The 16,753-nt window shown below is 39.6% G+C and overlaps 1 protein-coding gene across 1 annotated transcript; it reads right to left on the reverse strand.

Moving 5' to 3' along the window:
* Window positions 2,353-7,043, reverse strand: LOC8079747 (receptor kinase-like protein Xa21). The gene is made up of 3 exons (XM_002450394.2): window positions 6,948-7,043; window positions 3,116-5,799; window positions 2,353-3,013 (listed from the first exon to the last, which is right to left on the reverse strand). Coding segments are annotated over exons 1-3 (3,081 nt in total). The 5' UTR covers window positions 6,950-7,043; the 3' UTR covers window positions 2,353-2,618.

The following is a 16,753-nucleotide window of genomic DNA, read 5'->3' on the forward strand; positions in this document are numbered from 1 at the left end:
AAGTGGAGGAGGAAAAGTAGACTTTTTCTTTATGATTTCTCGCGCACCGGAGCCTTCCATTGCGTGTATATGGACCTGCTGTATGAGTGTGGAGTGTATGATTTAAGATATATTCAATAAAGAAGAAAATTCTTTTGTGAAGGAATCTATATTTAGCATCACATTGTTCGTGAGTTGATTGGCGGATAAACTATTACCTTCATCTATGTCTCACCGCGTGGTAGATGCGGACAGCAATACTCGTACAAATGAAATTCCGATTCCGACGATGGTTAACACACTACATCGTGACGAGTGTAGCTTTTTAATTTTGCTACCAACGACTGTGAATACATAATGACATAATTATACATTATGTATTATTAAATCAGAATATTCATAATTGTTAAACTACATATATATTTTAAAAGGGTTTCTGTTATTGGTCTATATGAAATATTAGGTATTGATAGCATAGTTGAAAAGAAATTTATCTATAGAAAACCAACCTAAGTGAACTCGGCCATAGTGCATTTGAAACACATGTGAGTTAACTTTTTAGTCAAAATTTTATTTAGTTAGCCTACTTTGAATACATAATATAATATTATATATTGAAGGGAAGTTTCATACTTGTGAAAGTATATATATACATACGTATGTATTCATACTTGTTTATCGGTTTGAATATATTCATATACTTATATAAGATACTCTAGATCTTACCACGCGGAAAAATTTCAAAGGAATTCATATTTTTTAATATATTACTAAAATGCCACTATTGTAGTATATATAATAAGTATAACCACATACTCTATGTATACATGCATACTTAATATACATACTACCTTAGATAATTTAGTATGATCATATACCTCGTCTACATACACTGCATCAGGTCATATACGTCATAAATCTAGAGATATACACATAGCAGTAATTACTACCGGAGTGTGTGTGTGTATATATATATATATATATATATATGTGATTGCACACATAGAAATGGCTGACCGCGCTCATGATGCAGTGTATGTGGTTTACCATTTCTGATCATAGCCATGTATAAATGTAATATTTTTTCTGATAAACAGGAGGGGGTGCCCCCTACCGTGCTTTTATTAAAATTAAAGAAAAAGATACAGTTCTTACAAAGGGGTTCATGAGACAAAGAAAGAAACAAAGAAAATATACACATACACTTTTAGCCATTGGGAAAACAAAGGTGCTAAACTTCTTTTTGCTCTAAGAATAACTTGAGCAAACTCTCCCTTCCAAAGAATGCCTTGAAGTGGAGAACCGAAGGCTGCACTTGCTTGAAATACAATATTTTTTTATTTCTTTTCATGTTCTGTAGCAATAGGGGCTAAATAATTAAGTAAGCAAATGGTAGTACAGAAACAGTTTCCACTTATGTCTCTCTTGTTTCTTTACACTGGTGGTACGTGTACAACCCATGGCTAAAACCCATCATGGAAAACCATTCCCACCGGCTGAGACAGTCGATGCTCAAGTAGCGTGCTTGATGCCTTCAAAATTTTCGCCCATAATAGGGAACGAAACACGACAGATATGTGCCTTCAACTCACTATTTTTTCCCCGAAAAGGGCAGCAATCAAACAGGAAACACACCGAATAGTGTTACTGTGGCTGTTTGCTTCCTCTTTTCTTATTAATAAAGAAATGCATTCTTCTTAATACAAAGATACTCATGCAAGCTGATCTTAAGATATTCTAGTAAACAACAAACATACAGAGCAAGATGAAAGTATTGCAGGATATATAAATGGGAAGGGCAATGCTATGGTACACTTTTTACCTCCTAGGAGGTAATACTTCAAATAAATCTGAGCTATTAATTTTTTAAATTTTTTAAATTAATTAATTACCATAGAAAAACAAAAAAGGAAATAATTATATTTTCAAATCTCTGCATCCACGGGAGAAACAGAAAGGCCGCCGGCGGCGTGCCCTTTCCTTGTTCATTGCACACACAGCCTGACGGATCCATGCATGCATGCATGCGTATATCACCGTGAAAAGTTAGTAAGTTCATTGTGCTAACTCGAATAAAATTATATTATAAAATTAAGAAGGCCTTGAAATAAAATGAACATGTCACGTACTTACATATATTATAAGCATGTATTTTTTTTATGGAGGATGAAAATGTTTGTTGGGCATATGTACGCCACATTTTTTATTTTATTTTTTTTTTTTGGGGGGGGGGGGGGTTCATGATGTATAAAGTTTGATGATTTTTTTGTATTAAAAGTGATCAAAAAAAATTATAATAATTAATGCTAAGTTTCATATATGTGCATGTACTTTGTTTTGAAATACATGCATATAAATTTTGAAATACGTTCATGTAATTAGTTTATTTCTAGTTAAGTTACATTACATCTAAAGTTGCAAAAATAAAAAGATTCGCTATATCTAATAGATCATGTACATATCAATTAGATCTAAAAAAGATCTTTATATCTAAAACTTTCCTTACTTCATTGCCTCATACGAAGTAATAGATGATTCTAACCATCCAATCTAATTAGATTAACGGTTCACATTTACTTGAGAGTACCACAGCAAAGCCCAAATGGGAATTCATGCAAGCTCTTCATTAGAAACATTAGCTAGCTCCTAGCTGATGGACTGCTCCTCCAATTTCCTCTGATATATGCATCTTGGATTCCATGTAGTTTGGCAGCCACCTCCTCCATGCTGATGCGCTCATTGGGGGATGCCTTGGTGCAACAGAGTCCAATGCTCAGCACAGACTGCAGAATTTGTTCTCCACTGTCCCTGATGGTCACTGGAATGTCCTCACTGTGGCTCATTTCTTGCAGCAACTGTGGATCAACAATCTGCAACACATTATCAGACAAGTTGATCTCTGCTAACTTTGCAATGTTCATCCCATCATTGAACATTTCATCTGTTGGGCTCCTACGGATGAACATCTCGAGAAGAATAACTCCAAAGCTGTAGACATCTGCTGCAGTTGAAGCTTGACCATCCGCGGCACATTCTGTATATAACATATAGGAATAAGTTTAGTTCAAGTAAAAAACAGAAATTTGTACAATTCATCATTATTTAGTTAGACAACACAATGTGTAAGGGATGGTACCTGGAGCAATGTATCCAATGGTTCCCTTGATTGCAACTGAGGACGTGCAACTTGAATCAACAAAAGATGACGCTGTTGAGTCAATTTTGAACCTTGCTAATCCAAAGTCTCCAACATGAGCTACCATATTATCATCCAGAAGAATGTTACTGGGTTTCAGATCACAATGTACAATGGTTCCTTGGTGGTTATGGTGCAGATATGCCAAAGCTTCCGATACATCCACCATGATGCTTAACCTCTGAGCTAGTGGAATAAAACATGGAGAGTCTTCACTGTCTCGAGCCGAGTACAGCAAGTTATGCAGGTCTCCTCGTGACATGAACTCATACACCAAAGCTTTGAAATCATTTCCATTAGGATGAATGCTTGAGCATGCAGTAAGGATACGAACTAGATTGCGATGCCGCACATTTCTCAACGCGCTGCATTCTGCGATGAAGCTCTTTTGTGCTCCTCTTGTCTCTAGACTGAAGACTTTGACAGCAACGGATTTTCCATCTGGAGACAATTTTCCTTGATAAACGGAACCATATCTTCCCTGACCAATTAGATTGGAGGCTGCGAAGCCCTCTGTCGCTCTAACAAGATCACTGTAGGAAATTCTGGGGAATCCACCAACAGAGGGTAAAGAGATAGCTTTTGCCTTTTGTTTTCGCCTTCGAAACAACAAAATAGCAAAGCCTGCTACAAATACCAGCACTATGGCCGCTGGGATGGCTATTTTTGGGACAACTGAAACCTTGTGCTTAGCTGAATTCGATTGCACGGTAGGACATGCAGGTAGGTGTAAGCCCAGTGGTCCACCACAAAGCCCCTGGTTTCCATCAATCCATAAATCTGTCACATTCTTGAAGATTCCTTTTGTTGGCACCTCACCCTTTAGATGGTTGAATGACAAATCTAGTTGCTGAAGGAACTGTAGGCCACTAAGAGCTACTGGTATTGATCCAGTCAGGTTATTATGAGACAAGTTCAGAAAATTTAGGTTACTTATATTGCCAAGCAAAGGCGGAATGCTTCCACTGAAAAAATTGTGTCCCAGCTCGATAACTTCCAAACTTTCACAATTACCCAAAGTACTTGGTATCTCTCCAGACAGATTGTTTGATGAGATTTCCAAATATGTGAGTTGTTTGGCATTCCCAATGTCGACATGAAGTGGTGCATGTAGGCTGTTAAAGGATAAGCTAATTCTCACTATTGTTGGAATGGCAAAGATTTCTTTGGGTATAGTGCCATGAAGATTGTTGAAAGAAATGAGCAGTGCCTGAAGCACTTGGAGGTTCCCTAGGCTTGGCGGTACCTGTCCATTTAACTGGTTCGATTCTAGAACGAGCGACACCAATTGAGACAGGTTTGAGATGGATGATGGAATGGGCCCTGTAAATAAATTGTTGGTTAACTGTACTACTTGCAGACTGTTAAGAGTCCCAAGCCACTCTGGAAGCAGACCGGTGAATTTATTCTCAAACAAGCTGACAACGACTAGGTTGCGAAGATTTGCTATACCAGAAGGAAAATCCCCTGACAGTTGGTTTCCTCCCAAGTATAGACCCTGGAGCTGACTGGAAAGATTACCTACAGAATTCGGCACTTTACCCGTTAGATAATTATATGCTACCGAGAATGCATTTAACTCAGTGCAATTTGCTAAGCTGTCCATAAACCTCCAGTCTTGTTTGTTTTGTGCTTGGAGATTATTGGACTCAAGATTTAGCGTTGATAGTTTAGACAGTTTTCCAAAGGAGCTAGGCACCAAACCTGTGAAGTTATTCCTTGACATATCAATAACGCTCAGTTTGGAAGAGTTTGTCAATGAGGATGGGATATGCCCATGAAAGAAGTTGCGAGCCAAGAGTAATGCCTCAAGATCAGGCAGAGAGTTGCCGATACCAGATGGTACAACACCAGAGAAATTGTTTACAGCAAGTGAAAGTTCAGCTAGATTTGAAAGATTCAGGACTGCCTGTGGAAACTGACCAGACATCTGATTGATACTGACGCGGAGGATCTGCAGCCCTAGCAAATTTGCAAATTCATTTGGAATGTTCCCCTCGATTTCATTTATGGCACAGCTAAAGAATTGTAGCCTTGTTAGATTGGCAACAGAATCAGGGATGGTTCCAGTGAGATTATTTGTGGTGAGGTCAAAACTCTCAAGGCTCTGAGGAAGATCTGCATGAATCTGTCCGGTTAGTTTGTTGTTTGTCAGCCAGAGCTCCGTTAGTTTTGAGCAGTTTGCAAGAGCAGGTATCCTTCCTTGCAGCATGTTATTTTCCAAGCTGAGGATCTGGAGCCGATTCAGGTGACTAAGGAAGATAGGGATCTCTCCACTGAATGAATTAGCCGATAGGACAAGAACTTTCAGGAATGTTAGGTTCCCAAGTGAAGGGGATATTTGCCCTACTAGACCTCGATTAGTAAGGTTAAGCGAAGTGACACGGCTTGGGTTCTTGACAGAACACAGGACACCTTCCCAATTGCAGAGATGGTTGCTGCCATTCCAAGACATCAAAGCTTGATGTGGATCAAAACTTATTGCCTTCTTGAACTCCAGTAGTGACAGCTTATCTGTGTAGTTTCCATTGGAAGAGCAGATGACAACATGTGTACAACTCGCTATTATTAGCACCAAGAAACACTGTCCCACTGCGGTAAGCTTCATGGCCACTTTTGCTACCCTGGTTTAATTTAATTTAGACCATGGTTATTAAGTGCATACACAGAAAAAAGAAATATCAGGTAACAATGAAGCAAACTCCATTTAGCAAGTTTGTGGCACTGGATAAGCAAATTTTGAAGCTTAAAAATTATATGACACCACTGTGCAAGTTTAGTTACTGAGCCTAACATGTTAGATTCACGTACAGTATTCCACGTCAGCGTATAGAGTGGGTCGAAACCTATTTGACACTAGTAGGGAATCTCATGACAAGTTACGGGATCCATAAATAAAAAAAATTAAAGTTTGATACCTAGATGCCACGTCTTTCGGATTTAGAAACCACCACTCTGTTTTACTCATTTTGTTATGTTGTGGGCTTCGGCCGCTTGACATACGAACTAGAGAAATTGAAAGCCATATTCATTTTCATGTGTTTTTCCTTTTTGTTAAACCATTTGTTGATTGCGTGTATTATGTTTTGTGTTGCGATTTTTTCCTCTTCTAGCTACCCATGCATGATAAGGTCAGCTTTGCCGTTAACCGTTATCAATTAACAAAATAACGTAAATGTTCTTCAGTTGCAGAGGCATTATTTTCTATTCTCTCGGTCTCGGTCCTAAAATATAAGTATATATTGAAGTATTAAAGATTTGGCTTAAATTATAAAGTATTCTCTAGATGAATTAACTCCCCCCAATGTCCCAATGAGATGCGTGCCTCTCATTAAGTCATTAGTGCCTACCACCAAGCTTAAAATATAGTAAGCGCAAAGTTTTCTATAACTAAGGCCTTGTTTATTTCCACCTAAAATCAAAAAACTTTTCAAGATTTTCTGTCACATCGAATTTTTAGACGCATCCATGAAGTATTAAATATAAACGAAAATAAAAATTAATTGCACAGTTTAGTCAAAATTTACGAGACGAATCTTTTGAGTCTAGTTAGTCCATAATTGGACAATAATTACCACAAACAAATGAAAGTGCTACAGTGTCCCGAAAAATTTCGGGAAGGAACTAAACAAGGCCTAAGAGAGGGTAACAAGTTGCCGATCATTGTCATGCAGCGTGGATATGTATCTTTTTTTTTCAACATAATCTGATGGCCACACGAATGAGAGACGACAATCAAGAGAGAGCTTTTAACAAGTGTGATGATGCTTACATGCACTTAGACGTCGGCCAATGGGGGGGGAGGAGACCTGAAGAATGTTGCACTATTCACCCAAGTAGGCAGCCAACACCGGGAGTTGGAACAATGCACTGCCCGGAGCCCCAGCCCATTTGCAAGCATCATTGCTCTACTTATACTGCTTGCTGAATAAGGGCCTATTTAGATGCACTGAAAAATCTAAAAGTTTATAAGATTCTCCATCACATGGAATCCTATGGCACATGAATGAAGGATTAAATATAAATAAAAAATAACTAATTGCACATTTTACCTGTAAATCGCGAGACGAATCTTTTAAGCCTAGTTAATCCATGATTGGACAATATTTGTCAAATACAAACGAAAATCCTATAATGTCAAAATCTAATTTTTTTGCATCTACACAAGACTGGCCTTGTTTAGTTTAATTTTTTTTAATTCCCCGTCACATCAAATCTTTAGACGTTTGCATGAAGTATTAAATATAGACGGAAATAAAAACTAATTACATGTGGAAGCGTGCCAGTCTCCGACAAAACAATCGCTAGTGTTTTCGTTTTTCACGTCATTTCAGCACCTCCAGCTCATCCAAATTTCAAAGGTCTTAAACACTGCTAAGAAATTTTTATCGCTAACAAAAGTTCGGCTGTAATTTACGAGAACTGTGCAATTAGTTATTATTTTTATCTATACTTAATGTTCAATGCATGCACCGCAAGATTTGACGTGACGAGGAGTCTGAAATTTTTTGTAAACTTTTTTTAGGAACTAAGGCCTTGTTTAGATCAAAAAGTTTTTGGATTTTGACACTATAGCACTTTTATTTTTATTTGACAAACATTGTCCAATCATAGAGAAACTAGGCTTAAAAGATTTGTCTCGCAATTTACAGGTAAATTATGTAATTAGTTTTTGTTTTTATCTATATTTAATGCTCTATGCATATGCGCAAGATTTGATGTAATAAGGAATTTTAAAAAGTTTTTAATTTTTTGAGGTGAACTAAACCACACCTAGACAAGACCAAAATATGATGTGCCAAAATCTGATGCCAAAATCTGATGTGCCTTGGTCAGTCTCAATGCATGTTTCATGAGAGTGTCATGCATATATTAAATAGGGTGCCATATAAATAAAATTGCGGACTTGACAGGGTCATTAAATGAAGAAGTTTCATTAGATAAGAGAGGTATTTCATCCCTATAAAACTCCTATGGCTCGGTTACCTAGTTTATAGTCTTGGTAACTGTGTCATATAAAACTATACATTGAGAGTTGAGACCGGCCTAATAAAGTGGCGGGAGATTTTTAGCTCTGCCCTGACTTCCTGAGTCACCATATAATGGTGTACCAGGATGACTCGGGGGTCAAGCAACAGACGTGGCCCGCACGATACGATGTCCAGACGTTGACGACAAAAGTGGATCAACTTGACGTGCTTGACGCTCCCCTCCGCACCAGTCGTTACGTTCCTTAAAAAAAAAACCAAAAACTTTTTCAAGATTTCCCGTCATATCAAATATTGGGTCATATACATAAAGTATTAAATATAGATAAAAACAAAAACTAATTGTACAGTTTATTTGTAAATCGCGAGACGAATCTTTTAAGCCTAGTCTTCTACAACCAGAAAGACCAAAAACTTTTCGCGTCAGCTTTCCGATCCCTTGCGACGTGCGATCCCGCGGCTTCTCCCGCATACGGCAGCGTCACGCGTACAAGGAAAGTGCGCTGTCCACGCTCACAAACAAGGAAATCGCGACGTGCAACAAGCGCTTGGGTCATCGCTCATGTGGGATCATGACCTGAAAAAGGAAGGAAACAACGATCGATCAGCCCACGATCTAGGAAGTAGGAAGGAAGGAAACAACCCTCAAGGTGTACTCACGCCACCGGAGCAGAGCAACACGTGGCTGGCAACAATTAATGCCGCTAGCTCCTACAGTACGTACTAAATGCGGTGGAGGTGGAAGTTGCTGCTACGGATGAGACTCCCAATGCAAGGCCGAGGAGCCGATGGATGCAGCGGCTCCGGCGCCGCAGCCAGAGCCGGCAGAGGCATCAGCCGGTGACGGAGCCACCACGGAGAATTGAAGCCTCCAGAGGCGGATCCCGCAGCAGCGACGCCGCCACCATCGAAGGATAAGCCTCTGGAAGAGGAGCCTGTGTCAATACCAGGCCACCACCACAGCCGATGCCGATGCTCATGCCAGGGGCAGGTATCTGTACGCTAGCTGCCGCTGATATGCCACAGCAGAGCAGGTATCAATGCCTGTGTATGCCAACTGGCGCCGCCGCCGACCCAACTAGGAGGAGCTGGGGATGGTGGGCGCGGCCGGGGCTGCAGCACATGGTCGATCGGTGACGTCGCGAGTCGCGATGCAGGCAGAGAGGTTGCAAGCACTCGTGTGACCTGCGTGCCACACCGGCTTGTTCGTCGCACTGTGCGTCCATGCATGGTGCTCTGTACATGGTGCCCATAAAGATGGTGGTTGTGGTTGGGTTCTACTACCTGCGCCACCCCCATGTTCCGGGATGAGATGCCGGCTCTGGTGACCTTCTTCCGGTGGCTGTCTTCCATGTCAGAACGAATCATGTAGGAGCAGATAATCAGTGGCAATGGAGCATTAGTTTGGCACATACGACGGAATCTATGTCTGAACGAATCAATTTGGCACACAAGACTGAAGATGTTGCAACGAGGTGATGGTTTAACATGCAGGTATATAGCAGCAGTATATGTTAACGTTTTCTTCTAATTTCTACTCCTTTCTTCGGAAATATCCATGTGCCCGAAATAAATGGTTGTTGCGATTACATTTTTACCATATGCAGATACGTAAGTCACCTGCAATAATAATACGTACTCCCTCTGTATCATCGGATTTAGAAGTTATTTAGGACAGCGACACGATCTCAAAAACAAAACTTTGACCTCTTATTTTTTAAAAAAATATTTAGGAAAAAATAATATATGTATACTTTTATGAAAGTATTTTTCAAGATAAATTTATTCATATAATTTTCACATTTACAAACTCAACAGTTTTAAAGTTATTGATGATTTATATTCCTAATGTTTGACTAAAACATTGTCCAAAACGACTTCTAAATCCTATACGGAGGGAGTACCTACTATTTCTATACATTGGTAATCGTGGATCTTGACTCAAGTGAATATCTTATTCTATGATATACTCCATCCATCCACGAAAGAATCAATTCCTAGAATCCGTCTAAGTCAAAAAAAAATTTAAATTTGACTAACTTTATAGAAAAGAGTAACAACATCTATGACATAAAATGCACATCATATGAAAATATATTCTATGATAAATCTAATGATACTAATTTGATACCATAAATTTTAGTATTTTTTCTAGAAATTTGGTCAAAGTTTAAAAAGTTTGACTTAAGACAACTCTAGAAATTGATTCTTTCATGGACGGAAGGAGTATGTCTAAGTGGAATAGACCAAAAGCCAGGCATATTTATATGGTGAGTATAACCCATTGTTTTAAGTTTTTGTGGAAGATTTTTCAAAAGACACAGTATTGTCCATGCGACAAGCACTAACATTTACATATATACTCATGTATGTATAAGATGGTATGAAGATGTGACAGAACTTATTCGTGGATTTATTGGCGCATGAAAGAAATGGATATCAAAGATTTCTTTCTGCCAATATAAAACATTATCTTAGACATATCACGGAAGGGTCTATATAGCCTGCGACACCGTGGTCTCCATGACTGTGTTAATTTCACAAATTTTATTTTTTTAAATTAAATGACACTTTACATTGGTATTTAATTTTACGGTATTTTCATCTTATCGTGTGATCCGTGTATTTTTAATATAAATTATTGTTATCCCGTAGCAACGCACGGGCACATTACCTAGTTACTCCATAATTGGACAATGTTTATCAAATAAAAACGAAAATGCTACAGTATTCATTTCCCAAAATTTTTTGGAACTAAACAAGGCCTTAATACACATTAGAAACGGCCTCGTCAACCTACTGGTGCTAATTGGAGGCCTTAAAAAAGTCTTTATTACATTATAATTCTCAAGGTATGCACTACTCCTTCGGCTCCACTTTTTTTAGTTTTCTAGATACAGTGATTTTATCTATATTTAGAAAAATCCAAAACGTCATATGATTTCAAATGGATGAAGTATAAAAAATAAATCTAAACATTCTCACGATAATTAGAAATATCTTACCTATAATTTTCTAGACTTTAATAACCATCACTGCTACAGAATGAGACATTGGTCGATGTCCAAAATGGCCAAAAACCTCGGCCTTTTTGCGGCCCAGGGTTAAAGGCCCCTTTAACACCGGTTCGTAACACGAACCGGTGCTAAAGGGTCCTGCACAACGGCTACTGACAGGTGCTGTCGGGGCAGGGACCCTTTAGCACCGGTTCGTGTTACCAACCGGTGCTAAAGGGACCCCTTTAGCACCGGCCAGTGCCACAGGCCGAGGCAAAGCCTTTAGCACCGGTTTGACACACAAACCGGTGCTAAAGGGTGACCCTTTAGCATCGGTTTTTGCCCTGAACCGGTGCTAAAGCTCCGGTTTATAGGCCCGCCCCCTCCTCCCCTCTGCCCATTTGAAACCGAGAGTACCATTGTTGTTCTTGGAGCTTCTTCTTGCTTGTTCTTCATTTTCGACGCCCATCGTTCATCTTCTTCGACTCCATCATCGTCTCTTCGTGCTTGGAGGTGACTAACTTCAGCATTTCTTGTCTTTTCCATGTTGTTTTTGGCTTGTGATGTTCTCATCATTTTTAGCTCAAATCCACTTTGTTATTTTGAATCATTCACATGAATTAGTATCCATATATATATATATCATATTTCATGGTTGACCTAGTATTAATGTAGTTTGCAAGAATGAATTGTAGTATCCTTTTATGATCTTAGAAAGTAGGATAGTTCAAATTAATTGGTTTGTTAATATCACTTGATTTATTTTTATTACTACATAATGTCCATTGTATAATTTAGAAGATTTGTTGAAGTAACTAGACAAAGAAAGGATATTATTAGGTTCTTCTTTAATCATACATATTTACTAGTAAATTTGGAATTTATAATTGTTTAAAAATTGAGTATGGATAGTAGATGGCAACCGTGACCGGGTCTTCGGTCTCTCAACGGGTTCAAAAGCGATACCGGCCGGAACTCCCTCTCATTACTTGTGGCAAATGTGGGCAGAAGATTGTGATGTTGTACAAAGTATCGAAAGAGGGAGTAAACAAGGGTCATATATTCTACAAGTGTCCGGATCGTAATGTGAGTTATTTCCAGACATTTGCTTATATATGTGTATATTTTTTTAAATGATATTAATTAAACTTTTGATTCTCTCTTTTAATTTCAGTGGGACGGTACCGGCGGATGTACAGGTTGGTACTGGGAGGAAGAATACATGGAACACATTAAGAAATCTTTTGCACAGCTGGTTGAGGTTGAAGGTGGTGAGACAGTGAGCCGACAAAAGGAGTTCAATGATGTTGATCAAGCGAATGATCTATCTATTATAGTTGGGATCGGACGCGAACTAATTATGTTGCTTAAGTGCATTTTAGTTTTTTGTTTTTTTAGTGCTAGTTGTGATTGTATTTGTTGTAGCCAAGCTTTTCTGAATTAATCAACTATGTATCTTAGACATGTTGTGCAATAAGATGAGAAACTATATGTGTGCATGGTTTTCATAATATATATGTTATATTTAATGCAGATGGTAACACGTAATTGGATGTATAATGCCGATCGGCGCTCCGAAGAGTTCATTAATGGCGTGCACTATTTCTTAAGTGTGGCCGAGACAAATAAGAGGGACGGTTTCATGTGCTGTCCATGTGCCGTGTGCAAGAATTTGACAGAATATTCTAACTCAAGAACTCTTCATTCGCACTTATTAAAGTCTGGTTTCGTACCAAACTATATTTGTTGGACCAAACATGGAGAATGCGGGATTATAATGGATGAAGGTGAAGAAGAAGAAGAATTGGACCATGCCAATATTATTGCTCAGTACGGTGGCTTCAATGATGTTGCAATGGGGGGAGATAATGAAGAAGAGGTAGCGGCAGAAGATGATCGGGGCGATGATGCTTTTGGTGATGCCATCCGTGATGCACAAAGAGAATGTGAAAGTGATAAAGAGAAAGCCAAGTTCGAGCGCATGCTAGAGGACCACAGAAAATCGCTATATCCCACCGCTGAAGAGGGGCAAAAAAAGCTGGGTACCACATTGGAATTGCCGCAATGGAAGGCAAAGAATGGTACATCTGACAAGGCATTTGGGCAGTTATTGAAGATTATAAAAAAGATGCTTCCGAAAGAGAACGAATTGCCCAACACTACGTATGAAGCAAAACAGGTTGTGTGCCCTTTGGGATTAGAAATCCAGAAGATACACGCATGTCCTAATGACTGCATCCTCTACCGTGGGGAGGAATACGAGAATTTAGATGCATGTCCAGTATGTAAGGCATCACGGTATAAGATTAGATGAGATGATCCTGGCGATGTTGAGGGTGAAGAACGTCATAGGAAGAAAATTTCTGCCAAGGTTATGTGGTATGCTCTTATAATACCACGATTAAAACGTCTGTTCAGAAATAAGGACAATGCAAAGTTGTTGCGGTGGCATAAAGAAGACCGTAAGATAGACAATATGCTGAGACACCCTGCCGATGGATCCCAGTGGAGAGCGATAGACAGAGAATTCCCAGATTTTGCAGATGATGCTAGAAACTTGCGGTTCGCCTTAAGTACAGATGGTATGAATCCTTTCGGTGAGCAGAGCAGTAGTCACAACACTTGGCCAGTTACTCTATGTATCTACAATCTTCCTCCATGGCTATGCATGAAGCGGAAGTTTATTATGATGCCGGTGCTTATCCAAGGACCGAAGCAATCTGGCAATGACATAGATGTCTACCTAAGGCCATTAGTTGAGGAACTTCAACTTTTATGGAGCAAACCAGGAGTTCGCGTGTGGGATGAGTACAAACAAGAGCACTTTGACCTGCGAGCATTGCTGTTTGTAACAATCAATGATTGGCCAGCTCTGAGTAATCTTTCAGGCCATTCAAACAAGGGATATAATGCATGCACACATTGTTATGAAGACCTTGACTGTGTATTTTTGAAAAAATGTCGAAAGGTCATGTACCTTGGCCACCGTTGGTTTCTTCCTGTGAACCACCCAGTACGAAAGAAAGGCAAGCATTTTAAAGGCAAGGCAGACCACCGGACCAAACCTCTCAATCGAACCGGGGATGATGTACTCGAAATGGTCAAGGATATAAAAGTGGTATTTGGAAAGGGACGAGGCAGCGAACCTATTCCCAAGGATGCTAAGGGATACGTACCCATGTGGAAGAAGAAATCCATATTTTGGGAGCTACCTTACTGGAATGTCCTAGAGGTCCGCAACGCGATCGACGTGATGCATCTGACAAAGAATCTTTGTGTGAACTTGCTCGGATTCATGAGTGTCTACGGGAAGTCTAAGGATTCACTTGAAGTACGACAAGACTTGCAGTGCATGAAAGAACGAGACAACCTGCATCCAGAAAAGACAGATAATGGACGCCATTACTTAAGCCCTGCTAGCTACACTCTGAGCAAAGAAGAGAAGGAAAGCATGTTTGAATGTCTTAGCAGCATCAAGGTCCCATATGAATTCTCCTCCAATATCAAGAGAATAATTAATGTGCCAGAGAAGAAATTCCTAAACTTGAAGTCCCATGACTGTCACGTTCTAATGACGCAATTGCTGTCGGTGGTTTTAAGAGGAATTTTACCTCCGCACGTACGTCTAGCCACCGTAAAGCTATGTGCATTCCTCAATGCAATTTCTCATAAGGCAATCAATCCAGAGCAACTAGCTACTCTATAGAATGATGTCGTTCAATGTCTCGTCAGCTTTGAGTTAGTGTTCCCTCCATCCTTCTTCGATATCATGACACATCTCCTAGTTCATTTGATCAAAGAGATTCTATTCTCGGTCCTGTGTTCCTACACAACATGTTCCCCTTCGAGAGATTCATGGGTGTCCTAAAGAAATATGTCCATAGTCGTTCCCGGCCAGAAGGAAGCATTGCCAAGGGCTACGGAATAGAGGAGGTCATAGAGTTCTGTGTTGACTTTATTCCAGACCTTGACCCAATTGGCATTCCTGAATCTCGACACGAGGGCAGACTCAGCGGAAAGGGAACACTTGGGAAGAAAACATATATTGGTACGGGAGACGATTACTTCAATAAAGCACACTACACAGTTCTCCAGAACTCCTCATTGGTGGAACCATATGTTGAGGTACACAAAGATTTCCTACGGTCCCAGTGGCCCGGGAAGAATGAAGCTTGGATAATGCGTCAGCACATGGAAACTTTTGGCGATTGGTTGCGCAAAAAATGTCAAGGTGATGAAAACATTGATGAGCAGCTTTATTTGTTGGCCAGGCAACCATCATGGCATGTCCTCACGTACAAAGGGTACGAGATAAATGGTAACACATTTTACACAGTTGGCCAAGATAAAAGGAGCACCCTACGTTACACGAGTACGGGTACGAGTATCGGATACAATACGTATCGGATACGCGGATACACACTTTCTAAAAACAAAACCCACTAAAATGGTGTATCCGAGTATCCGTATCTGCGTATCCGACGAGTATCGGATACGGATACGTCACCCCTCTTGGAGTATCCGTGTAACATAGGGAGCACCAACCAAAATAGTGGTGTACGCGTGGATGCCACGGATCCAAATGGGAACAGACAAACATATTATGGACGCATAGAGGACATATGGGAACTAGTCTATGCAGCTAATTTTAAAGTTCCTTTGTTCTGGTGCCAATGGGTGAAGATGACCGGAGGTGGGGTAACAGTCGACAAGGAGCTGAGTATGGGATGACAACCGTGGACCTTAACAATAGTGGGTTCAAAGACGAACCATTCGTCCTTGCTGCAGACGTGAGTCAGGTGTTCTATGTTAAAGATATGTCTACGAAACCAAAGAGAGGAAAAAATGATGACCACTCAATCATCAATGAGCCAAAGTGCCACATTGTCCTTTCTGGGAAAAGAAACATTGTCGGAATTGAGGACAAGTCAGACATGTCAGGCGATTACGAAAGGGATGATCGAATTCCGCCCTTCATAGTCAACAAAGACCCAAGCATTCTGTTAAACAATGAGGATACTCCATGGTTACGGCAGGATCATAACCAAGGGTCATACGTCAAGAAGAAGTTCACTGTTGTGTCGGCTTGACTTTGTATGAAACTATATTTGAGAATTGTGAATTTTGATGAGTGTAACAAACTTTGTATTCATGACTTTTCCATTTGGGACCATCTAGAGTTCGGTCAAAGAGTGTTTTTCTAAAAACCATTGCTTTGACTTTGGTCAAACTTGGTCCAATGACAAACTAAATTACTTAAAATGAAAAAATTTTGAACACCAAGTTGTTAGATATCATCAAGATCTAAACTTTTTATATACACAATTTTTCCATTTGAGAAAGTTTAAGTTAACAATACCCACCAAATCTTGAATCTCACACAAACTATATGAAACTATATGTGTTAATTGTGGATTTTCAACTACACCTTCCCAAAACTTTGTCAAATGCAAAAATGGTCTATATATGAAATGTAGATTTTGATGAGTGCAACAATATTGGTATTCATGACTTTTCCATTCGAGACCATCTAGGGTTCCGAAACCGCTGCGTGGCTATGAATTCTCTGAAAATTTAAAATTCAGTGGTTCAAA

This window comes from Sorghum bicolor, chromosome 5 (genome assembly GCF_000003195.3).
Source record: "Sorghum bicolor cultivar BTx623 chromosome 5, Sorghum_bicolor_NCBIv3, whole genome shotgun sequence".
In the NCBI taxonomy this organism is placed as follows: domain Eukaryota; kingdom Viridiplantae; phylum Streptophyta; class Magnoliopsida; order Poales; family Poaceae; genus Sorghum; species Sorghum bicolor.